Source organism: Camponotus floridanus, unplaced genomic scaffold (assembly GCF_003227725.1).
Source record: "Camponotus floridanus strain SB8 unplaced genomic scaffold, Cflo_v7.5 scaffold20, whole genome shotgun sequence".
Taxonomy (NCBI): domain Eukaryota; kingdom Metazoa; phylum Arthropoda; class Insecta; order Hymenoptera; family Formicidae; genus Camponotus; species Camponotus floridanus.
Window position 1 is genome coordinate 1,355,167 of NW_020229326.1, and position 26,844 is coordinate 1,382,010.

The 26,844-nt window shown below is 42.1% G+C and overlaps 1 protein-coding gene across 2 annotated transcripts in view; it reads right to left on the reverse strand.

Annotated features, from left to right (window-relative positions):
- Window positions 1-9,295: 9,295 nt before the first annotated feature.
- Window positions 9,296-26,844, reverse strand: part of LOC105252722 (homeobox protein araucan) — a 70,782-nt gene continuing 53,233 nt past the window's right edge. For both annotated transcript variants that reach the window (XM_025408283.1, XM_011260252.3), the window contains 4 exons: window positions 24,811-25,169; window positions 20,127-21,138; window positions 19,924-20,004; window positions 9,296-12,439 (listed from right to left, as the gene is read on the reverse strand). In XM_025408283.1, the coding sequence (XP_025264068.1) occupies window positions 19,965-20,004; window positions 20,127-21,138; window positions 24,811-25,169 (1,411 nt within the window). In that variant the 3' untranslated portion in view covers window positions 9,296-12,439; window positions 19,924-19,964. The remainder of the gene's footprint in view (window positions 12,440-19,923; window positions 20,005-20,126; window positions 21,139-24,810; window positions 25,170-26,844) is intronic.

Sequence of the window (26,844 nt, forward strand, 5' to 3'; positions counted from 1 at the left end):
CTCAGATAATGGCTAATAAATTGTTCGACGAAATCGCGCGACCCTGGAGGATCACCGTGCCGCTGTGTCTTGCACGATTCGACTGGGACCGACATTTTTCTCATATACGATAAGTCGCGCAAAATCCTCTTCCCGAAAATTGTTTGAATTGACAATCGATTACAAATTAATCAGACATTCGCTATAAGCCGCTATTAGTAAGCTACTTACATATTCGTCATAAACATATTTGAGAATGAGATTGCTATGTAATATAACAGATTATACAGGATGTCAAATATTCAATATATTTTCTTTGTATAATATTTAAAAATATATATATACATAAAGGAGAGAGAGAGAAAAATGTGTATTTATATTTTTTAATAGAATTGCGATTATTTAATTTTAAAATGCAATTTTTTACTTATAAAAATTATGATTTACTTTTAAAATTCAAAAAACTAAATAATTTAAACAAAAACAACTATATAAAAAAATCAGCTTTATATTTTTATATCAAAACTCTTTGGATTTTTATAATTTCTGATATGTATTTTTAAAATAGCAGAAACAATGAGGTAGCTGCGCTTGCAGTTTCTGCAATCTTACGTTAGTTATATATATATGAGAAGTTTAAAATCCTTACGAAGCACACACAATAACGGAAAAACACATCTTTACGTAAAAGATTTATTGCCGCTCCTAAAAAATCGAGCTTTTTTCGAATAAGCTTTATTTTCAGTTTGGTTAAATGCATGTGTTCCGTTTAATACGATAGAACATTTTTACTCAAAGAAAAGAAAAGAAAGTTTATTGTTTAAAAAGTAACGGGACTAAGATAACGGGACTAGAAGATTTCAAGAAATGCATGTTCAATAGTAGTATTCTTTTTCCATTTATAATAGAATGGGTGTATTATAATGGAATGAATGTATTATATAATAGATATAATAGAATGGATGCGCATTATAAACATACAAATCACAGAGTATGTTGCAACAAGCTTCTTTTTTTGAGGTCAGAGCTAGAGTAAAAAATCGTATTTTGCCACACAAGGGCACTCCGAATGTTTTTTACAAGGGAGCAGTACATGTCAACAAGAAAATGTCGACAAAATACAAACTGAGGAAAACGAAGTATAACTAGCCGAGGGATAATCGAGACCTTGGCTGTGACACGCGATAATTAACGTTGCTCTTTGTGAATATCTTAGCCTTTTACCTGCCTCGAACCTTTTATCCCCTTGATACTTTTTCACGGAAAAATGAAGGTGCAAATTCTAACAATCTTTCTTGGTGAAGTCACTGTAACGACCTAATGTCTGTGACTAACCTTCGGGAGAATAAGCGACGATTTTAATGTGTGCATTCATAAAAGTCGTAGCAAATCCGTAAAAAGAAAAGTATATCGGTAAAACCGATATAGGGATCTCCTAAATAAAAAAAGGTTTGGCTTAATAAAAGTTTCCCCAAATGCAAATTGTCGGTTTTGACACCCTTCTCTCGATATATTTCATTTTACAGTACACAACTATTTCCTATAATTATCTTGTGTCAAAAAATATTAAAAAGGAACTACTCAAAAGTTTCGTACTAATAAAAACTTTCGTCTTCTTTTTCTTCCCATGTGACCAAGCGTTTTCCATAATCTCTATAATTTGTTAATTAATCATAATAAAAATTCCGCGCAATAAATTTCTCCGCACTTCGGCACAGATGAAGTGCAAATCTGTCTTCGTGTTTCGGATATACGTTAACGGACGAACGGGATGTCGAAACAGAAGTCAGCATCCGACGATACTAGGCGAAGAGTCATTTAGTAGAGGACGAGCGATGATGGATAGTTGAAATCGACCGTCCCGTCTGTCCGGAATCGCCGCTGCGGCCTCGATATAAACGAGAGGCTGATCGCGCAGGTGACGCCGCCGGCGCGGCGGATCTCCTCCACTAATCACCATCGGTTTTAGATTATTCTCAAATAATGACGGCTTTCTAAGCGGCGGATGGCCGGCGAATGGCCGAATCGAGCGGCGACGGTGATAAATCGCAGCCACGGCTGACGTAACGCGTCTCGCCGCTGCATTCGCATTTTGCACCGGATGCAACGACGGAGGAGACGAAGGGAGAGGTCCAGGTGTCGCGGCGACATTCTTGGGGATGTCTCGCGTCCTCGAAATATTTCGGACGGCCACCGTTCCTTCTCGATCGTCCTCTCTCCGAAGCAAAGATTAATCTTGCGACTCTACTAAAAAAAAAAAAAAGAAAGAAAAAGAAACGCTTCTCTCAATGTTTGAGATTTATAAGCGCATTTTCTCGCCGACTAATGAATAAAATTAAATGCTTAATTATAAACAGCTACTGTAGTTGAATACAAGACAAAAAATTGGGTTATATTCCGTCGCAAAGTGTCATCGGGCGTGATCCCTTTGGGATCGCTCGGGCGGTCGGTCAATCTCTTTCCTTCCTTCCATCTCTACCGGTTTCACACATTCCCGAGACGCGATCCGGAGTTTTTGAGCACGCGGGTCTCACGGGAGTCGCGGAGGGAGTAGTTTATGCGCGGACCTCCCTTGTTACGCTATCCGGACCGCATAGTTTCTCCTTTGGAGGAGCCGCGTTTGTTCGCTCCGACTGTGTTCCGGACTCGCGGCATCAATGAAAGGTATGGAACGTGAATGAACGGCGTCAACGCGTACACCTACGAATACCATTCTCACGGTACCGTCGAGTTGGCCCAGAATTAGAGTCGTAAAGAATATACTCGTGAAAAATGTTTTCACGATTTTCCGTACAAGAACAAAAGGAGGACTGATTTAATCTCGAATGATAAAATCTCGAAGTATATCTGAAAAGCGTTAAAAATCTTTACGGTCTCATTAATTGGAAACTTTTTACTGCTCCACGATCGGAGTCGCCGACATTTCTCCGAGGCGGCCTATCGAAGCAGATAATTGCTTCGTTAAACCGAAGCATCAACGAAGCATCGATATTCGACGATGAACGTGTCATGTGAGTTTTGACTTTAACAAGCGAGCGAAAGAATGAGGATCAGAAAGAAACAGATACACAGGGCTGATCCGTAGCCGAGACCTTGAAGCAATACTCGCAAATCTTCGTAGAAATAATTTTTTTATTTTTCCGAGGGTACATTTTCAACAATGAACGTCTTGACATTCTATCTTAGAAACGGTCAGCATTGCACGGGTCTATCTTTCCACTTTGCATCTTCGTGGCCCGTTACAACTTCGTAACTTTAAATCACGAAATTTCGAGAAACGACGAGCAAGAAACGAAGGGCGAAGGAGAGAAAACTTTGACCGGAACGTGTCCTGACGGCCTAGGAAGGTTATTTTTCTGGTTAGCCCGATAAGATAGGGTCTGATTGTGAATGAACAAGGTATATCCGGTATCTACTTTTGTGGTCGCATCTGATAGTTTTGTATCTACTCATACAACAGATATTCTAGAGACTTGTACAACAAATATTCGAGAGAGAGAGAGAGAGGGCCAGCCAAATTCCTGGTTTGGCTCGTGGTCTCTCATTGTAAAAGTGACCGAAATCGACTATAATTTATTATCTTATTTGTGAAAGCTACTTGACGATACTCAAAGACATTTCATTAGAGTCACAAAACCGTAGATAAAGGAATTACAAGCGATTATGTGGTTGTACCATCATAAATTATTATTTGACTCGATAATTCTCTCCTCGCTTAATATTGATTTTCGGTAATATTACTTGTACCCTTTTAAAAATATTTGAAACGATTATGACTTATCACAAATTAGGGCAAAGTTTAAGCAATATAACGAACATCGTTAAAACTGTCACCGACAACGGATCAATTACAAGATTTCGCGGCATAAGAACATTGTAATTGAATTTAATCCGCACTTTTATACGTGTGACATTGATTAGCTGTCAGAAGAAGTAAAACTGTCAAGAAGGAAAATTAAATGATATATGAGTCAATTTGACATCAATTCATTTACAATTCGTATTCATTTCTGCCCGAATATGCGCTACGATAATTTTCCAATAATCCCTTGTCAGTTTTCATCAAATTATGTACTTTATCAGCCATCTCGTGTTGAATAATATATATCCTTCGTGTTGAATAATATATATCCGTCTAGTATTTCTTTGAAAGCTTAAAAAAGAAATTTTAAGAATCAATCTATAGCTTCTATTCGCCTTTTCTCTTTAGGTCTTGTCTTATCATAATATATTAAGATTATTTAGATACCGTTATCCTTGACATTGTCACCTTGTCGATTTCCCCTAAATTCGAATGAGTTTTTGCTTGAACCTTTTCCTCGGTATCAAATCATTTTTATCGCCTTCGATATATGTATCCATCCGCCCCCAGGAGCTCTCGACGTCGGAGAACCCGATTTAAAATATTGTCGTCAACATCGCGGTAGCTAAATAATACATGTATATCCGAATATACATTCGTGCTCTGTAACAAGATGAGCATTGTCCCGCGAGGAAGTAATCTCCGTCGTTGAAGGCGAAGTCGAGATGAGGCGAGAGAGTGGCATTGCGGTCTCGAGGCATAACTTTTCGACGAGTCGGCGGACGCGATTGCTCGTTGTAATTTAATTTAAGTTACGAGCACCGATAGCGCCGGAGCCACAAATCAATTAGAGTGCCCCGTTCTTTTGGAGGAGGGAGGTGCGGGAATGGGGATGGGGGGGGGGTAGGGAAGTGATAGCGACGGCGCGGAGTGCGCTGTGTAAACATCTTTAGTGCCAGATAAGTGTGCGAGCGCGCGCGCATCCGCGGTCTGCCTCTTCCTCGTCGGCTTATCTCGGTCCACTATTTTGTACTCCAGATTATTTCGCTCATTGGAATATTACTTTTTGCCATCGAGACGACACGAGCCAGTCAAATACCGGATTCCTGAAATCCATGTGTGATTATTCACTAATAATAAATATATATATTTCTTTTTTTTTACCGATCACCTATCGTTTACCTTGTTTCTTCTTAATTTTATAATGCATTCTAATGCTATAAGAACTTTTTTTACATTCTTGCTATTTTTAAACAATTATTGTTTATTGTTAAAAAAAAAGAAAAAGATATCCAACTAATTATAACGATTAATTTAAATAATGTTTTTCATCAAAAAAATCACAAGTAATTAGAAATAGTCGTCTCCTCTTCAAACTTTTTCAAGTTGAATCAAGAAAAGGATTACGATGTATTATAATTAAGTCGACAGATGGGACATTTGTGTCGTCTTCGATGCAACATTAAAAGTCACACGGATGTGCTTCCCGTCGAGCTCGACGGGAGTGTCGAGCAAAGGGATGCTGCCAAAAGGAAATTCGACATTCCAGCGCAGCTGGAAGTTTGTCCTTACGTATTTGCTCGCGTATTCGCAGGTAGCTTCATCGCTTCTTGGGAGCGGAGAAACTCCTAAATAAAATGGCACCGTCAATGATGATTCCATCGATTCATCCTGACGGATAATTTTCATCGAGAGTTCGCCGGCAACCGGTTCCAGGATACGCGGTTTGTCATTAACTTTCCGCGCTCGACTTCTTCGCGGTCTGCGGTGGGTAAGTTAGCCGGAAGTCATCGTAATAACGCTACCGCAACAAGTTAGGATTACACGGACGCGGTGCGCTTAATTCATTGATACTATCTCTCTATGTTTATGCTCTACATACGGGTGCTAAAACTAAAAGATTATATCATAACGGAGATACAAGTATCGGTCATAAATATATCTATCGTCATTATTAATGTATTCTTTTTCTCTCTCTTTAATAATATAAAATAAGTTGAAATTATTAACTCAGAGACTATATATATATATATTTTACCGGTTACATTATTTAGTCTCTCTTCAACGTTATTTTACAATCTTCGTTACGGAATAATTTATAACGAGGATTTACCGTATAATAAATTGGCTTCACATCGATAAACAACTATCCTCACATCGTTGTATATCATAGGAAACGACGCGATATTTTGCATACTACGCGATATCCGCTCGACGCACAAGAGGTCCCTCGTATTGTGACCGAGGTCCCTCCGAGGGATCTCCTCGCGTTCCAATGAAATAGTATTCGTAATCCGGCGTAAGTTAGCGCGGCTCCGATGCCCCACGGTGAGGAAGACGGGGCCCAACGTGGTGCCCGTGGTGAGGTACCCCCGCAAACCCGTGTACTCGTGAAGGGCCCATTCGTAAGTGCGCGCTCGCAAACTATGAGAGCAACATGACAAAAAGTGAATGAAAGAGAGAGTGATGAAATATGATTATCGAAAATAACATTGAATATACAAAGCGGGTAGTTGACGCGCAGCGAGAATATCTCATTCCAATGTATTTATTCCCTTTGAGGCCAAAATTATATTCTCGTTTGAAATCGATCCTTCTAAAAATTACTCTTATTTACATTTACATTTTTTCAATTTTCTAGATTTATTATTAGAAAATAATAGTAATATATTTTGCCATGTACACGTACATATGTATGGTTTCGCGATCGTTAAGGGAGTCGGGAATATTAAACGATCTCTTGTGTGGAGCAGCGCGTTGAGAAAGATAAAGAGGGAGGGAGAGAGAGCCGCCTATGCTCAATAAGGGGAGCCATTCGTAAAAACGCGTACCCGCGCGTTGGAAACGAAGGTGTCCCGTAGAGGGGCCCCATCTCCTAAGGGAGAAGAAGGCATACGTGGCGATGCATCACCGCGTTGCACCCCACGCGGCGCATCCCGGTATATTAGTCACCGGAGAACGCGCAGCAACCGCCGCGGCCAAATTGAGTCTTTGCCATAAAGTAAGCCGTAAAAAGGGCGGCAGTCATGGGGAAATGCTCGCGCGCGGGAGAGAGATAAAAAGAGGGAGAGAAATCGGGAAAAGAGAGGTCAGGAAGCGAGAGGAAGAAGGAGGCAGAGCGTGGACATTTAAATTTATGGTAATGCTCGGACGCAGGGTTATCGATCTCGGCTCTCTCTCTCTCTCTCTCTCTCTCTCTCTCTCTCTCTCTTTCTTTCTCTCGTTCATGGTTTAACCGCTGTTATTTATTAATATCATTCCTGTTATTGTTATTCTCGTATTGCCCGCTTGGACACACGGGAGAGATCGCGGAGATCGAGCGAGATTTCACGAAGCGCGTGCGATCGTGGAATTTCATGAATATTAATTTTATGCAAGTATTTGTAGCGCTACGGATCATTAATCCATCGGATATTCTCGTTGGATAATTATATAAATTATTATTCGGGTCACACGGGGATGGCGTTTCTCTCGGGTGCTTCGAGTATCGCGATGACGAAAACAAGTCGCGATACAGATTGCGCATGCGTGTTGCCACGAAAGAGCGAATTGTCGTTAAATGATAGATCTCTCTCCTTGAAATACGCCGGCTCGATATTTATATTCGCGTGCCTCTCGAACCGAAACAATTTGGAGACGTGACGCGGCAGATTTGCTCGCGGTATATCCCCCGCGTTGAATTACGTACGTTACAGGCGCGCGAGGTCCCATATTTCTCGTCAAATGATATAGCACCGTTGTTATACGACCGAGTCATGTAAACTTGGCTCGGCTGCATCTGCCCCATCGACGCGCGGCGTGGTAAATACGGCTCAAGTGGAATACACCGATGCCACTTGCAAAAGGGAGGAGGAAGGAAGAGGAAGAAGAGTGATGCAGAGAGAAAGAGAGAGAGAGAGAGAGACCGAGAGTGAGACCGAGGGCGAAAATAAAAGGAAAAGAACCGACACGCGTTATGACTTTATGGCGTTATATCCTGCCACGAAATTGGAGGTCCTAATCCTTTGTCTTACCGTCGCGCCCGCCGCGAGGAGAGTTTTTGTTGCCCAATTTATGGTTGTTAGGATTTAACATACGGCAATATAGCCGTGCACGGAGGTGCGATCGTAATATCGTGGGCCACGAAAAGCGGCACGCAACGTGACGACCGCTGGGTGATTATCCACATACGAGGGAATTAAGAAATTTTACCGCGTGATACCTTTGTACATTTGCACGAGTGAATTTTTTTTAATTGCATATGTACGAAGAATACCCCGTATTTTCTTTCTCTTAAAAATAGAGACGCCAAATATTTTTTGCATCCGTGAGAATATAAAGATCCGTAGTGGGGAACGGAGCGAGGGACCCTCACGCTACCTCGGAATTTCACTTTACTCTCGTTGCTTGAATTTTAATCCTCGATGGCCGTGCGTGCCGCGAGTGCGTGTTTGTTGCCAACAGACCGGAAGGACGCGGGTCAGGTGAGAGCATCGTCTCCCTCGACGAGCCGGGTCTGGGTGGTCTCGTTTTAAGGTTCGGGGGATTTTTTATTAATACAGCAGAAGCAAACGCTTTTTATCCCAAGCTTTAATGTTAATCGATAATCTCTCTCATACACTAGTTTTGAAATGAACGAACGCAACGTGCGATATATGGCAGCTGTCAAACAGATTTTAAAGTAACATGGATATATATATATATATGTCTATTATAGCGCAACTTATTCCAATATTTATCGTCCGTATGTATGCCGTATCCCCCAAAACTTTAACGGGCTGCAAACTACCGAGTTTATCCTCTCTCCGGAGGAAGAGGGATAGAGCAGCGTGAGCGCGATCCATTGTCCCTCCCGTTCCTCCCCCCGCGCCGAGAACCATGTATTTTCATTGAAACTCCACCCACCGCAAAAGTACCATTGTTCGAATATTCAAAACGGAGACGTCCATTGTGGTACGTTAGAATAGGCACAATGTGGTTCCTGTGTTGCGGCTTGCGCGCGTGCTGCGACTTACAACTCGTCCGTGACTTTTTTAAAATCCGCGCGATGCCGAAAATAAAAGCCGGGAGGGATTCGCAAACAGGTGCGCGTTGTTGCAACCTTCGATAGAACGAGCCCGATCGAATATCGCATCGTCCGGACCAGGGGCACGGTGATACCTGCCGATCTCTCTGTTGAGCGAGGACGACTTTTAGGCGAGGATGGTGAAACTCGGGTTTCTTTGAACGACAATGAACGTGCTATGATGTTAAAGTGGTCTTTTTATTCATAAATTCTCGTCGCGAGTAACCGGAGGAAAGTAATGTTGCGACTAACGTGTTTTATAATTGAGGTAGACGGAGAAGGAAAGTATGATGCGTGCACACGTAGAACGTAATAATCTTTCTTTTAATATAATATGTGAATTTATAATGCGATAGACAATAATATTAATAATAAAATAATAATAATGATAATAGCAATAATAATATCGAAATATTTTTTTAATAATAATAGCAATAATAATAATAGATATATATATATATATATTCTGTTTATATTCACATTCAGAACTATGTACAGTTTAATTACTTTACAATCGAAGTACGAACAAGCGAATAAAACTTGGTAGAATTCTAGTATATATCTGTATCTCATTATACCTGTACTATTCACAACAAATAGATTCTCTCACGAGGGTGCGACAATGTACACAAAACGTGCGTTTTATATATTTATATTTATATGTAATATTTATATTTTATTTACCCTTCGCCTTCGTTAATTATCATTCGCGCAAAACGGTACACTCGACCCTCGTTTTCTTCGGCTCTCTCTCACTCATTCATTCTCTCTCTTTTTATACTATTGATTATATTTACAAAAAAAAACATTATCGTATCTATATAATTATACTATGATATACGTGTGTCAGCGAATGCACGAGCACCGACCGTCCTCGTCAAAGTATACCGATACCGCGAACGCCTTGTGTATGTGTGTTATCGTTTCCTCTTCTACTTCTTCTTTTACTTCCCCTCCATTGAACTCTCCCGTTTTATCACAGATATAAATAAATGTATTCTTTACAAAACAATGTACAATGTTGCATTCGATACATCCTCGATCGTCGACCATGACTCTCGCGCGCTCATTCTCGTTCACATTTACGCCAAGGTACAAAATAATAAATTGTTAAACTTGTTTCTTTTTTTTCTTTTTGCTCCTTTTTTTTCTCCAAAACGCGACAGTAATTCGCGCTAGCGAATTCTCCGAAAAGACGCACGATATAATATACATATAATATAAAAAAATATCAACAATTTCGAGCACCGTGCACGCCGCATTTCGACTCCCCTCTACGCTACGCATTCGCGATGACTCGTGTGTATATTTTGTACAACTTTTTCCAAACTATTAACCTTCCCTATTTCTTAAAAGTAAAACCTTCACGTTAACACGACTAATTAAGCAACAAAAACTTAAAATTGTTTCTAAATAAAAAAAAATTAATAACTGCAAGAGAGTACAATAAAATATAGCATTAAACAACAATCGTAAAACATCTAGGTGGAAGGAGTAATATACGATTTTCTTTTTCTCTCTTTCGACTCTTGAGATGCGCGAGTGCACGGCTGTCGCGCGAAAAGGGACGAATTTGATCCTTAACGATTATTATCCCATCTCTCTCTCACCGCGTGTCTTGTCCGCTGATAATATTACTACACGCGTAAGCTTGTCACGTCATACAGACTTTATTCGTACGATCCACCATATATTCATATTTATAATGTAGCAATGTACTCTCTACGGCGGAGGCATCCTCTCTCTCTCTCTTTCTCTCTCTCTCTCTCTCTCTCTCTGTCTTTCTCTCTGCAAGATTCTTAAGACGCATCACGCCGATAAAATTTCGTGATGTAGTAGGTACAGCCTTAAGATCTACGGCCTAGAGATACTTGCGCGTGTGTCACCGTGTGTGTAATGCGTAGGTGTATTATTTATCATGCCATCTCTATATGCGGGTATTCGGGTATACGTTAATATTTCATTCGGATAATTGAAGGAGTTAGTGGTAAGTTTAACGATAGAGTAGCTTTGTAATGTAATCTGTCTCTCCTTTTTTCGCCTTAAGCCTACAACAGGTAGATAAAGTTCCTCTTTCTCTCTCGATGATATCGCGCGACTTGGTGATTCCGTCTCGTCGAAATCTCTCTGCCGAATTACGAGCGACGATCGTCAAGAAAGATTCCGTTACATACTCCGTAACGAAGAAGTGGTGCTATTTTGCACGTTGCCCGTATGATTAGCGATTGCGGAAGAGGCGGATCGTTTGTCCGCCGAGATGCAGCAGAATCCTAAACGATCCACCTTTTCGTCAGAAATATATATATGTACACGCATGCGATCTTTAGTGTGACACCGATATTCTCGGTGACAGGCGTCCTTTATTTACAGAATCGATGACTCTACGCATACTCCCAGAATTTGTCTTCGTGAGAAGACGCTAAATCATCGGCAATAAACCGTTGATTAAAAAGAAAACAAATTCGTAATTATGCATGTCTAATAGACACGCGTGCATATGTGTGCGCGCGCACGAATATACATGTGAAAACATGCGCCAATGAATGTTCGAGGATGATCGCGAAAAGGTCATTCGTCGGCCAGCTGATCTGGGTGACTTAATGGAAGCGTTCTTCTACAAGCGAATTAAGAATCGTCCGCGCATCGTTACTTTCTTAAAATGGATCAGTGAAAATATCACTGATGACAATGATAAGATTTCAAGTGACAAGAATAGAAAATATATATATATACTGTTTTAATTTTCAACAACTGTCAACATATATTGCTCATAATAAAATGAATTAATAAATACATTAGTTTCAAAATTTATTAATTAAATGTATTTATTAATTTTAATAAAGATATATATAAATGATAATACTTCAAATGCTCACTGATCTTCAATGAAAACACTCACGTTTTGCTCCTCCAACTTGTCTCACTAATTAACTGGCAATAAGATTTCACTGAAAAATCAACCATTAATTGATATTTTTCTCAGTGAAATTTCGCTATTTGCAGCTTATCAGTGATATAGTACACCAATTCCATTTAAGAGAGTATACATTCCTCCCGCATTCCTCGCTCCTCTCGTCGTCAACCAGATCGGTCGGTCGCACCGATCGAAAGCATGGCGGCGCTCTCGCAAGCAGCGAAGAGGGAAGAGAGCGCGTCGGACGTAAATCCGGCGTCTCCCTATACTTTCTTCTTACCCGGCCGCGGTGTCGCTTCGCCGTACGTAGCCGTGCGTAAGCAGGCACTTTGACGTAATTCTCCTAATTCCTAAATCTCCTCTAAGCTGCTTCCTCCCGTCTCGCACACTCCCGCGCTTCTTCAACCGTTCCCTCCCTCCGCTTCCTCTATCCCGGTCTTCTCCCGGCCCTCTCCCTCCTCATACGTCTTTTCCTAGTCGCGCGTTCCAGAGGTCGGGGAACGAGATTTATGTATCTCGAAGAGTCGAGCACCTTCCTTCCTTCCTGTGTCAGGCTTTACTCGCTTTGCGCTTCTTTCTCTCGCTCTTTCCGCGAGGTCGAGATAACGCTAATAAATCCCGAGACCACTCAGGAACGCGTATTTACAGTCCGGCCGCAGAACCTCCTCGCAGGACCCTTCCTCAACGGCGCCGCTTTATTCTGCAACAGAGAAATGGAAATGATCTTAGAGATCGGCGCCGGCATGCTCTTTCCCTCCTCTTCCGCAAAGTTTATAGGAAAAGAGGAATTCTCTGGTATCTGATGCACTTGGCTATCGAGTAAGGATATTTACACCGTTTTGAAACAAATATTATTTTCCGAGCAGTCGTTTTACACGCTTTGACAATATTGAGCATATATGTCGTTTAGCTACGTATTTGCCTAACAAGTCACAAAGGTCGATGAGTTATCGAGTCGCAAATGCATTTTATTTAGAAAAATAGAGCAAAGGAGGAAAAAGAGATGGGAAAGACTATCAGGAAAGTCTCAGGTGCTGACGTACGAATGACGCATGAATATAACGATTGCACCGATAAAGCTGCAATCGCAATTATAAGCTCGTTTAAAAAACGGATAATCGGCTTAAATGGCCACGATTATTCGTAAACTATTACTTATATACGCACTTATGTACCTTCACAAGGGATCGTCGCGCACGTCCAAGCGGTACACTTTTCATCTAATGCTGTCAAATATCTAAATACCCAAATACTTTTCAAAGTGTTTCTTAATTCACGCTCACCAATTACAGAGCGCTATATTTAATGAAAAATATATATTATACATCGGAATATTTATGTATTTATTATATGTATTTATATGTATTTATCGGCTATTATACATGTATTTTTATTATATGTATTTATCGGCTATTATACATGTATTTTTATTATATGTATTTATCGGCTATTTTTTAAACGCATCAGAATACTCAGGTATATTATCCGCAAGTTTTGATATCCGTGTATATTGCCTGCGATTTTAATACTCGGGTACCTGGGTAAATCCAAGATAACATTTTCGAATAGCCGGTTAATACCCGCGAATTTGGGTAACGGAAGGCATCCGAGTATTCGAGAGAATCCTGTTTATATTGATAGCATTAATTCGGCTGGACTCAGATCGAGAACCTACTCATTATGTACTGCGCGATTATTTACGCTACTCCGGGTAATTGGTATCGCGACAACACGATTGTGTCAGTGTTAATAAATGATATGTCGCGCGTGTGTGCACGCCGCGAGATAAAATGCGATCGTTATGCAAAACACGCTGCTCACCCGGCTATTACCGCACGTATATCGTAACGCGGGCATTTATACGCCCATAACTATTCGCGACAATTGTCAACTATTTCCGCGTGACGGCATTTCGATTGACACGCGTATTACACAACGAGGACTTTAATAGCAAATATGTATACTCGCAAATCCCGACGTTCGATTAGATATTAGATATATTTTAATCTCTGAGCGTAAAAGTCGCGAGAATTTTATCAACGCGATCGCGCAGATTAATGATTTTCGATTTTCAAATTGATAAGGTCAGCTGGCGATCAAAATTTCTCTAGATAATTCATCATTAGCTGGGTTCTGCGCATAACTATAGTGATGAATCGATATTTATGTCGATGCTTGATTACTGCATTTTTTCCAATGGACGCAAATACGGTCGATATATATTGTCTTTTTACCATAAGTTATTATATTATATGAGTATTTTGTGAAATAAACATTTGTCATATTGATCGCAATCATTAAAACTAATTGTTCTAAGTGTGTATACATGTGACTCTGATAATTCTTCCAAAAACAATTTCATTTTCACTTTACCCGCATTTAGAACGTTCACAATCGAAAGACAACACTCTTACATGGTACGTCCCATGAATGTAAATTACGATAAGAATATTAAAATTATTATAGAAACAGAAATACGGAAATTATCTTTTAATTTTAAACGCATGAATTGTAGAGTTAATGCAGGATTTTCTGCAATTGAATCATTTCTGAAAGGATATCAGGTTGCGCAAATTTTTGAATAACGTTGATTAGTGATACATTTAAATAATAATCGTATTTTGGCAATATATACAACAATTATGAGAATGAGATTAAGGATGTTTTGTATGTGCAATCCCAGCAAAAAGTAGCAAGTAGTAGTAGAAAATCAATATTGACGAATATTTACTTTTAGTGTATTTTGAATATGAGAAATTGTGTGGAATATTACAATTTGATCTTAGTTACAGTGCAGAGATATATTTTTTAATATTTATTGCGTTTTTACTGAAATATTCTGAATTTTGTTAATCGAAATGATTAACTATTGGCAAAGAATTTCGCCTCGTGATAGATACATGGCTAACTTCATTGAATTATATTTAATATCTTTTTAACCAGTTAGTACTTGTATAATATTATTTGACCAAATATTTCCTCTGTATCTAAACTTTTGTAAATTTTAAACAAATTCTGAATATTATTTCCATGTATTTTTTTCATTTGAATCGACGTAGTTATACGTTTTCCATAAGAACACACGTTAATTCGGTGCAAATTAAAATCCTTATAACTTGTGAACGCTTTAGTGAATCGATTTAAAAATTGTACTGAAGATTCTAAACATATGTGAGGACATTCTGTAGAATTTTCATTAAATTCTCAATATTTTGAAAATAGATACAAAACATCCTTAAACGGAATTAAATTTCGATATCTGTTTCGAAACTGTTGGTCGCTGTCACGAATATATTTGAAAACGTTATACTTCGAGACATCTATTCTATCTGTCGTGTCATTCTCCTCTCCTTCTCCCCGTTCTTTTTTACCCACCTGATCCTCGTTCGCTCGTCGGACCGCGAAATGACATCCGCGCGACGCCGTCGGCCCGGATGACAAATGTCGCGCGATTATGCGGTAAGTCGTTTCGAAAGTTTTGCAGTGACATCTGGATGTTATATGCACGTATGTTACAGCAACCACCGCGACGATAAACATTGATGCGATTATCATTTATATGCCGCATCCCCGTTTCTACTCTCTGTCGTTGCGAAATTGTCGAAGCGATCTATCTGGATGATAAGAAAACGTTTTGCACGCTTTTATCGATAAATTATTATCAGCGCGTTGACTACGACCTTGCCAATTTGATAATAGGGAAGGGAAGAGAATACTTATGATTGGTAATCGATTAATAAATGTTACCAAGAAAATTATCCCGATGAACAATCAAATTGACATTGAGCGTTTTTCAACAAGCGAGGACACGGTGTATCACTTCATCCTTGATGGTTGCCGAATGCAAACAAGAATGAAATGATTTACTGTGTGTGTTACACTGTGTCCTCCCTCTGTGTCGCTTGTTGAAAAACGCCAATTGATATTAAATTGTTTTTTTCATGTAAGAATTTCGAGCAACAGCAAAATTTAACCGCATTTGTTTTTATCCCGAGATGAATTATAATCAAAATGTCATTATAAGTGCAAAGCTGCTTCTGTCCTACTATTTTTCGACGATTAATGTTCTATAAAAACCTATTTATTTCTGATGATCCAAAAGTTATGAAACATTTTATGATAAAATCAAATCAAATATATTCAGACACCTATATATAAAATATTTCACATATATACATGCACAAATTATTTCTCTAATTTATAAGCTAGCAAATCACTTGCAGTTGCATGTGTTTAGATAATCTCTCTCTTTAGATATACAGATTCGCATTCAAAAGATTACGGATTAAGATCTCAGGCTTGATATTCCTCTCGTGTATACGAATTCGCATGTGGTGATTTATTTACAATCGCGAGAGACAAGGATCGTGTCGATTAAGGAAATTCTCGGAAAAAGGATCGTTTCAATGTTATATCGTAATTTAATGATCGCCGTGGGGGAAAAGATTGGCTAATGAAAAACTCGCGTCCATCAACCAGATTCCGGGGTGAAACGAGGTTTTCGAAATTCAACGCGATAACGCGAATTTCATTGCTGTGAATTTTCTCCGCCGGCGGATATCGTGCGGAACAAGCGAAATGCTCCCGTAAATGGCAACGTGTCATCGTGTAATTATTACGATGCTTTCGTGTGGCCGGCCGCGGATAATACTCGCATAATAATGCAAAAGACAGACCGGCATGAAATTATAAACATCAAACAATCATTAATTCAAATGAAAGCACCAGGTTGCGAAAATTTTAATAATAACTCATGCTGATAGCCTCCCCTCTTTCTCTCTCCTACCTTAAATTACGCATTTTTAAAGGAGAAGTTAACATTCCGCTACATATATCGACGAGAATTATAATTTTCTCGAAAAATTATAATAACAACGCGTTTTTTATAATGATTTAATTATAACGTGTCCGAGAGGGAGAGAGATAAGAGTCTGTTTATTTTATAACTTTATTAATAATACCGTTAAGCATACACAAGTAATACGGATATTAACGTGGTAATGCGTAAGGGCGTAAGGATGACCAAGATCTTTACGAGGGCGATCATCATATTGAAAGGCATCATTTTTTTTAATAAGCCGAGATAGTATCTCTCGTTATATCTGTCCAATCTTAAAATTAACGCGTCAATTTATATTCAAAGAAAAGAGAGAGAGACAGAGAAGAGTCCGTCAAGCCGTTGCGATTTTATTCCCAATCAATAACATTTGCATCTGTCCGGCTGAACTCGAAAGTCGTGAAAATTATGTAAATGATAGCGACACCTCGTCTCTCGTCAGGATCGGAAAGGCGGCGATGCGTGGTATCTGATTAGCAACCAGCCGTCCTGATGCGTATCTAGGAACGTAAATAAACCAGGGCTACCGTTTTCCGGAGAGATTTTGCACATCAAGACAACTGTACGCGCGATAAACACTCGAAATGAGAATGGAGGTCGAGGACAAAGAAGGACGTGGCCGTGCGACGACGAAGAAACGATGTCGACCTGGCTAAAACGACCGGCGATAGAGACCGGGAATTCCAGAAACGCGCGCGTTTCTCAAAGAGTCACCGGCGACGCTTCCCTCGAGAGGGAAAAGAGAGGAAGGGACGGGATGGAGAGAAAGGAAACCGCGGCGACGTGTTCGAGGATTTATTAAGGAGACACCCGAATCTCTTCCCGCCGCAGTCCGGAATCCCGAAACCGTTAAAAGGATCGCCTATCCTCTCTCGCCTCCGTGGCGGATGTGCACGGTGGTCGCGAATTTTAATGCAGATGCCGTGAGATCGTGTAAATATCGTTTAGCTGGAAGGCGACGATCGTTAGAAGGAACCAGCCTGCGGCCAGGTTCCTCCACATCCTAATAACGATTAAACATCCCTGCGCTAATTGGCAATTATAGGGCACGGACGGGAGAGAGCTTCTTGTGTTCTTTGCCTCTCTCTCTCTCTCTTTCTCTTTCTACGCATCCCGCGATTGAAAAGAGGATGAAACAAGAAGCGAAAATCAAATCTATCCCTAATGGTAGGTAATACAAAAAGCGCTGCGTCTCGCGCGTCTCACACTTTCGTATACCTGTCCCCCTGTGTGAGCGAAGAGAGAAGAGGCAGAAGGATCGAGGATGGTCACCGGATGGAACGGATGTTGGAGAGAAGGTAGCATTATAACCAACGCGTTTTATACACACACACACACACATACATATACACAGATAGCAAGGGGGAGGCGGGGGAGAGGTGAGGTGACGACAGCGAAAACTAGTTTATTTGGAACGCGGCTATAAATTAGGATCAGATCGCCGCGAGATAAGAAAGTACCGGCTAACACCCGGTTTCCTCCGAAAAGACGATCCTCCTCACCCCTTTATCCTCCGCCCCCGTTCCTTCTCACTAGCCTTTCTACTCCGCGTTCACGTCGTGGCATCCCACAAAGACAACGACGACGGATGTTTTTCGCAGCTTCGATGCGTCGCCCTGACTTCGCTCGTGATTCTCTCGAATCTCCATCACCTTGTATCGCACAGGCGATATTTCACAAATAATTTTTCACATCTTCGCGACTTTCGTTTCGCGTTAGCGTTTTAAAAACTTTTTATTTTGTTTTTATTTCAACTTATCGCGCGAATATTATTTTTTAACATTATTTATATTAAAATCAAATAATCTAAAATATTTATTTTCGGCTCTAAATTATCTATACTCTCTAATGTGGATAAAGACTTATATTTTTTATGCAAGAATCATGATCTTGTCGAACGGATCCTCATTGGCTATAGTTGGCGGAGAGAGGCGAGAGGATCTCATTTTGCTCGAAGTGCCTTCGAATTGATGCGGATTGAAACCAGGAAATATATTTTCGCAGGAAGAGCGATCCGGGACTCCTTTACGATTTCGACGAATCAGATAACCTTCAGAGACTCGCGCTCGCACCGCGAAAAGCGTTACGGATACCTCGGGAGAATTCGCCGAGAAGAATGAAGGAGAATGAGACCGAGGAGGGTAAGCCCTGGAGATGAAACCCGCGAATCGTTTGTAAGGAAACGAGCGAACAGCCGTTTCGACCCTCCCTTTATTCACGGCCGCGAATGAGAAAACGAAGACTCTGGCTTTTCCGGAAATGCTTTAACGATCGTCTCTTGACTATCGCGTACAACCGCTTCTTTATTTTTCCATCGACTTATCAACTCGCACACAAATTTCATACTAAATGCGTCTGTCCTACCTCATCGTTTACTCGACATTCTCTTCGAATTGAGAGAAATTTGCGACATACATAATTTTAAAATTTATAACGCGACTGTGGTCAGCGTTAACACTTCTTACGAAAGCTTCGAGGTGTCCATCTTAAGCTTAAAGAGACCTAAACAGGAGACCGGACCGAACTCGTTCGTTCGGTCACCAACGCGACAGGTTGAGGTGTGTCCGAATATATATTTCCAACACATGTGGGCGCGCACATACATACATAAGAAGCTACGGTCGACCTACGTTGTAAGAGAAAGACGCGGTTAGCCAGTGGTGATTCCATTCACTGATTGAAATCTCCATCCATTTGTCACTGTCAAGAAGGTGGCGATAGCCTCTTTCTCCCTATTTCTCCATCTTTCTCTCTCTCTCTCTCTCCCTTCCTTCCTCTCTCTATCTCTCTCTTCAGCTTCTCGACTGTGGCCTACCCACACACGCTACTTCGATGCACGATACCATTATTATTTCAACTCGAGTCGACCGGCTTAACGACACGCCAATCGACACGCCGGATATTAATTTCTTATCGATTGTTCTCGAGGTGTCCATGTGCGAGTTTGGCATAACAGAGTTCAACAACGATTCGACTGGCGTTCGCCTTTCGCCGTTCGCGCAAGCGAGAATCCTTGTATCGATTTTCGTACCGATAAGCCGGTCAGTCATGTACCGTTGCTTCGGACAACTTGTCTTTTTTCTGTCCAATCCCTTCTCCCTCCTTTTCTTTTCTGCTCATCTCTGTCCGAGATTTTTTTCTTTTTACAATCGACAATAAATTACGAATATAATTCATTGTGACATTAACGTAGTTATAATACGGATTGATTCTGGATTTTAACATCGATCTTTCTGTAGAAAACTTGAAATTTTTCGATGCATGTACACGAAGAGAATATAACAAAGAGCGGCGTCGCGAAAAACGAAGATCGATGTAAGCGAAAAAATGATAAAACTGCGACTTACCTTCAGAAAGACCATCGTTCTGGACCTTTGCGCTGGCGCTCTTAAACTGGCGATACGTAGCCATTACCCATTGATTGCGAACTGAAACAAAAAGAACGCATACTTTTAATTATTTCTTATACTTTTTTAGAAGAAAGAATATTTTTTATTTTACATCGAATAAAGATTATATCCAACATCAGACATCAGTATTCTCCACTTACCCTTTGTAGAACGGTTTAAACGCGGTGCTGGCCTCCGTGGGCGGCAAACTGGCAGTGGTTTGATGCTGATGAAGAATGGAATTATGTCCGACCGGTGAGCTTTGCAGCCGAGAGCTGAAGGACGATGCGCTACTGGCCGAGCCCGAACTCGTCGACAGATAACCGCTGCCGCCGCCACCGGGATGAATCGCCGCGCCGTACGGATTGTTGGGATTGCCGTTAGTTGCCGCGCCGGTCGCGTTGCCACCAGGACAGTAACCACCCGGTGGACCCTGAATCACCCCGTTCGGCGTGGCCACTTTCATGTTGGGCGGCGTCTGAGGTGGAGTGTCCGTGCCAACCTCGGGAAACCCCGCCGCTGCCGCTGCCGAGGAGGACGCGCTCGAGCTCGAGCCCGACGACGAGTTGGGATTGTAATGGAGTTGACTGCCGGACGAGGACGAGAGGAGGCCGCCGTATCTCGCGGTCATGCCTGTGAAGGGAGCCGTCGCTGCCGCCGACGGGCTCATCCCGGCCGAGGAGGGTAGAGCGAACGAACTCCCCAGGTTTCCGCCGCCACCGGTGCCACCGCCACCGCTTCCGGTGCCACCGCCTCCCACCATACTTGCCGGACCGAGCCACGAATGTCGCGTGTCAGTTTGAATCATGTCTTGACGAGGCATGTGATATTGGTTCTGTTGCGGATAATGCTGCTGATGATGTTGATGATGATACTGCTGATGATGGGGATGCGAGGGTGGCGGCGGTGTTTTGCACGCTGCGGTGTCCGCTAGGGACCAGATTTTCGGTTTCGTCGCGGGAATCGGAACGCCCGCGCTACAATCCGGCTTGATGCCCTCGTCCTTTAGATGATCCTCGCCGCCAAAGCCTTGATGGTGATGGTGGTGATGCTGCATCGCATGATGAAACGGATGCTCGCTTCGTCGACGATCGTCCTCGAGATCCAGATCGTCGTCGTCATCGAGTTCCTTCTCATGCTGCAGCAGCTCCGCTTTCACGTGCCTCATTGGCTCTGGAAACAATGTCAAGGAAGGATTATTTATAGACTTATAAACTAAACGTGGATTCGGCAAAACGTCAACAGAATATGAAATATTCTGGCACGAAATTGTGTGTCGCGTTCGTCACGTCGAAGACAGTTCGCGAAAGTGGATACAAGCCGGGAATATAGGCATTAATGGTTTATAATGCTCGACGTGCGCGAAAGCGAGATGTAGAACGCAACATAACGGGATTCCGTCGTCGTGAGGGGTCGTCGAGCGGCGCGAGAGTGGCGGATATCTCTCTTACGCCCCTATATAGTTAAGCTGTAAGGGATGCTGTGAAAAAAGGGGAAGCGAAGCCTTCAACCACTTTGGGGCGCGAGAGATTTCAGTTTTCCTTCGGGGCAGCATGCGGGGAGGATGCGCGGGAGAAAGATGAAGCGTCGTATCCCTGTCCTTTTTCTCCGATCTCCCTGTCCCGTCGTCTCTCGGGGCGCTTCACGGATCGTCCCGAGCGTCTGCCAGCCAGCCAGGCAGCCACCGAGCCAAGCCAGCCAGTCAGTCAGGGGTGAGAATTTCATTAAGAGGTTCGAATGTGTCGGCAGAGGGTTTACTTGATGGGTCGTCAAGCGATAATTCCCAAGCTCGAAGGGCGTTCTGCTATATATCTAGAGTGCAAAAGAGAGAGAGAAAGAGAAAAGAGAGAAAAAAAGAGTTTCGGTTTAGGGCGCATGCACGCCCTTATAAAGGGAGCCTTATGGGCCAACTAAATAGATACTACCGTCGAGTCCACAAGTGGCTCTTTAACTTTTGACCCTCTTTTATCAGACGTTAATCTCATAATCTTCGCGCCGTGTGGGCAGATTCCGTGTGTTTCAATTGAATAACTAAATTGTATTTATGTTTACGATTTTTAGATTCGTATCCGATAAAAGTGTGCAACAACACGTTTTCTATTTCTCGATATTATGTATCTCGTTAATTCGCGAAACAAACCAACTTTTTGTCCGCATCCGACTTTACGTAACAATAGCGGATTCGAAAAGAGAGCTCGAATATATTCCGCCTGAATACGAATATTTCAACCTTCGCCTATACAGTAGCTGACAGTTCGTGGGACCTATCTTTCTGAAACTCGACGTAGAAATTCATGAACGCTCCCGAAAGCTCCCCTTTGAATTTCTAAAGGTCACTGGCATGTACGTATGTGTGTATTCGTCTTCCGCAACCAAGGTATCGATATACACCTATGTACACTTTATCTAAGAAGAGAAAAACCGCAAAATTTTAGACGCAAGACGCTTGCTTTCACGAGAGAGGAGAACCCAGCGCTGCAAATCAATTTCCCGTCGGTTCTCGTCAAGCCTTTTCCAAGCCGGCGCGCATCGTCGGAGCGCTGCTCACCTCGGTCTTTTGAAATTACGAGCCATTGCAGTACGCGTGACGCAGCACGACAGGACCTGGATATCCTGGCTATCGAGAGAGAAACCGAGATGACGAGAGCGCATGAGAAAGAGAGAGAGAGAGTGAGAGACTCGATATTGGCCAATGTGCGGTGGGGTAATGGTGGCCATAGGAGGGTCCGTACCATTCGTCTCGCCGCGGGCGCCGATACATCACCGTACCTCGAACCAGCGCGTTCTCCCGCACGTGTATCTATATACAGTTCACAATGTGTATATATATATATATATATATATATATATATATATATATATATGTGTGTATGTATGTATACCTGTGTGTGTGTATACATGCATACATACATACATACATCTATGGATCCCGCGGCACGGAGTATATGGTTCTACGGAGGCTACTCAGCCCAGGCGCACCCTCTCCCTCTTTCGCGCACGCATACAATTACGCGCTCCTGTCGTTGTGTGTGCACGTATAGAGCTCTACCTACACGCTCGCGGCAAGCTCACGGCGAGCAGCCCGGATCCAGAGCCCAGGGTACCAATACCAACGGCCGTCGGCCCGGTCCACCGGGGGACCGAACTGAGGGCCATTAATCTCTTCGCGCGGCAACCCGCAACCTGTCACTGTGTTTACCCACATGTGAACCATTATGTCCGCCCCCGCAATATAGAACTCGCTCCGCGTCGCGCTCCGCTGCGAATTCCTAACTCACCGTTTCCGGCCGCCGCGCCAAGAAATGCGACTGCGGGATACCCTCGATATCCGAAGCGCAATTTGGGAAACGGAACCAAGCGGACATTAAGCGGACCTTTAATGAGCGTACCGCGCGCTTGCAGTGAATCGACAGCCGCGATGTAAGCCGAAATTTGCAACTTCGTATTTCGAAATCGTTCGCTGTCAACGAAATTATCGAGTGCTCCACAGAAATGAATGAAATGCGAACGACAGAGAGAGATTTATTGGAGCAAAGATATATTTATATGAAAGTGTTTATGAATACAATGTTCATGACATGTTTTCTCTCAAAACAAAGTTTAAAAAATTTTTATAAATAATTGTCGCGCTCGACTAGAGCAAAGTTATAAGTTCGATTTGCATTGTACGCGATATGCACGCTTGCGCAATACAAGAAACGCCAGCTGATGGGTATTCGATATCGGGGAACCTAGTCACGCGAGGTAAACACGCCATCGACACATTCCGGAGTCAAAGAGATCGGCTCGCCCTGCTCGCCGGACCTACCTTCGCGAAACGACACCAACAATACTTCTCGCAATATCGATAATCGGACGTTTCTAACGATAGAAATTTTCTGATAACACCGCCGACGACGACGTTATCGCGGATACTGTGTATCCTGCTTTTCTTAAACGAGTCTTCAAAACAGGCATAGCCGGCTAGTCGTATCGATACGTTATTATTATCGGTGTTTCTACCGCCATAACGTTAACAGACACGTCTCTTATTTCATTCCATTTTACAGTTTGTAGTCTTGTTAGCGGCGCGAACAGCAAACTAGGATCTCGCGTGTCAATCGTCAGATCTCGCGCCGTGTGAATTTTCTAAATTGCTCTCGCGGATTCGCGTGGAAACGTGACGATTCCGTATCTCGAGGCAACGTCTCGCCGAATGAATTCTGATAATCCAGGATGTCTACTCGCTAGAAAAATTTGGAAAATATGGAATTTTCAGAGATTTCTTTTGAATCTGCAAAAATCAGGGAATTTTTTGGAATTTCATTGAAATTCAAGAAATTTTTTTTTTAAATTCTCTCTTGTTTTTATCATAAGCAACTGACATTTGCCGATAAATTGTGAATTTTATATATTTAAAATATATATTATAAATATCTATATCTATTTGTATATTCAATATCTCTATCTCTATTTATATATTTAACATTTTGACAAATATTAAATAGTAGTAAATATTCTTTATTGTAATTTTTAGTGATAAAAAAATGAAAATGTTATGCGAGAAAAATGTTTATTTTAAAATTATTTAATTTAAAATACTATTTATTTTAAAACTATTTAATGTTTTTTCAGACTATTTGAAACTTGAGTGGCTCTGAATCTTTTCTCTATATAAATAAACATAATAAAGCATTAAAAATGCAAAAACATGATAAAAGAACTTATTTTAAAAATCTCGTTGAAACTTTGAATTAAAATACTTAGAAGAGATCAAGGAGTTTCCAAGGAATTGTTTTTACAAGATTTGAGTAGACACTGTGTGGTACTACGCGCCTGCATGATTGAGAGGGGAAAAAGACTTACCGGTATCATCGAGGCCTCGTCTCGCCTCTTCGCCGACTCGGTCGCTTCTGTTATCCGCCGCGAGATCGTCCTTTTCCTTATTATCCTCGGAATCGGAGAGCACAGCGTCGTCGTCGTCGTCCGTCTTGTTCTTCGGTTCCCATGTCATCTTGTTCTCCTTTTTGAGACGTCTCCGCGCGTTCGCGAACCAAGTAGAGACTTGAGTCAACGTCATTTTCGTGATGATAGCCAGCATAATCTTCTCGCCTTTCGTCGGATACGGGTTCTTCTTGTGCTCGTTCAGCCAAGCTTTCAAGGTCGCCGTCGATTCTCTCGTGGCATTCTTCCGTCGTGCGGCCAGATCGTAGCCGGCGCTGTATCTGAAAAAGACAACGGCGGGCAGCTTACAATGAGATCGTCCCTGAAGTCCTTTGAAAAAATTTCGTTACGCGCGGGTGAACAGCGGCTTGTAAACAGGAAGTGCGACTCGACGAAAGCCGAGATGTAAAGAGCGGTAAATCGTAGATAATATTTGCACACGTGCGTCTCTTATTTCCCGTATTAATAATTATAACATATGTACATTCGCACGTGTGCCGAGTACTCGATCGTGCACGCATCTATCTTATTTATTTGGAAAGAAGACATTTTTTTAAAAAATAAAAAAAATCCCATCATAAATGTCAAACGTGTTATTAACGATCGAATAATCGCCATTAAGCAATGTTCGCCGCTTGCCTGCCTGCCACAGAAAGTAACTATTGTTCCATATTTGTCGAAACGAGCCACTCCACTCGAAAAGTGGTATCGTGTCGAGGGTGCGAATTCCCTGCAGATTTTGGCAAGTCCGAAGTACTCTGCACGAGCCCTCGGCTTTCCTAGATCTGTCTCTTTGTCTCTCTCTCTCTCTCTCTGTATCTCCTTCCCTTCTCTCTCGCCTTGCTCGACATCAAACCCCTCTGGGATAGAGGGATGAGGGGAGGGGTATCCTACTGGGTCGAGGGGTGATACTCCGGCAAATATATACGGGGAATAAACCCCCAGCGGCGGCGTGATTCCATCGTGCACCCCCGGCACTCACTCGCCGTAATGGCGATTCGATCGATCCCCTCTCGCCCACCCTCCCTCGTTCAGTCTACCTCCCTTCTCCCCGGCGAAGAACCCGGTGCGCGAGTATGTTATAGGTGGATACTGTTATATACTACAGGCTAAAATACCTATCGACGATCCATCGGCTGTGAAACGACGGTGGAGGCACAGCGGGTTCACGATGGCGATGGTGGTGGTTAGCAACGATGTTTTGCCTCGAGCGGAACGCATCCCAACGAGACTATTGCTCGTCGATGGTTGAGGAAAATCTCGTATGTGTCGATATTGAATCGTGATCGAAACATCAACGATGAAAAGCATCGCCGGTTCTTTTTATAACATTCGTAAATTTTGTAGGGAATATAATATAGAGACGAAGGAAATATAATTTACAAGACATGGTTTCGAAATAATTTAAGCGAAAGGTCTCGTTGAAGCGCGGTGTGACGACATCGATCAACCGTCAATTTACTCAATTTACGATCTGGCAGTTCCCAGATGTTGCGTACGGAAATAATCACAATAGCGGGTTCTCTACTTTTGCTGCGGCAAACGATCGTTATCGAATAGCAATTGAAAACGGCGTTGAAAATAAACGTTGTCAAGTCTCTATTTCCATTTTATGTAATCGAATTAGACGAGCGTGCCGTTCAGATCATTGGAGAAATCGTTTGATTACAGGAAGAAGCCGGAGATTGAGAGAGAGAGAGATAGAGAGAGAGGGAGAGAGAGATAGCGGAAATCGAGGTAAATCGAACGAATGGCGAATGATTAGATTCTCGCTTTCACTCAACGAGCGCTAAGTTGCGCAACCCCCTTCCAACCTTCGACTAGCACCGCGATCCGTATCCGAGATTGCTGAGATGACCGCGTCCCGACGGGGATGGAAGCAGCAATCCGCAGGAAGCTGACTCGAAGAAGGTGGAGGACGTTTCACCCTCTATTAAACTCCCTCGTACAAGGGAA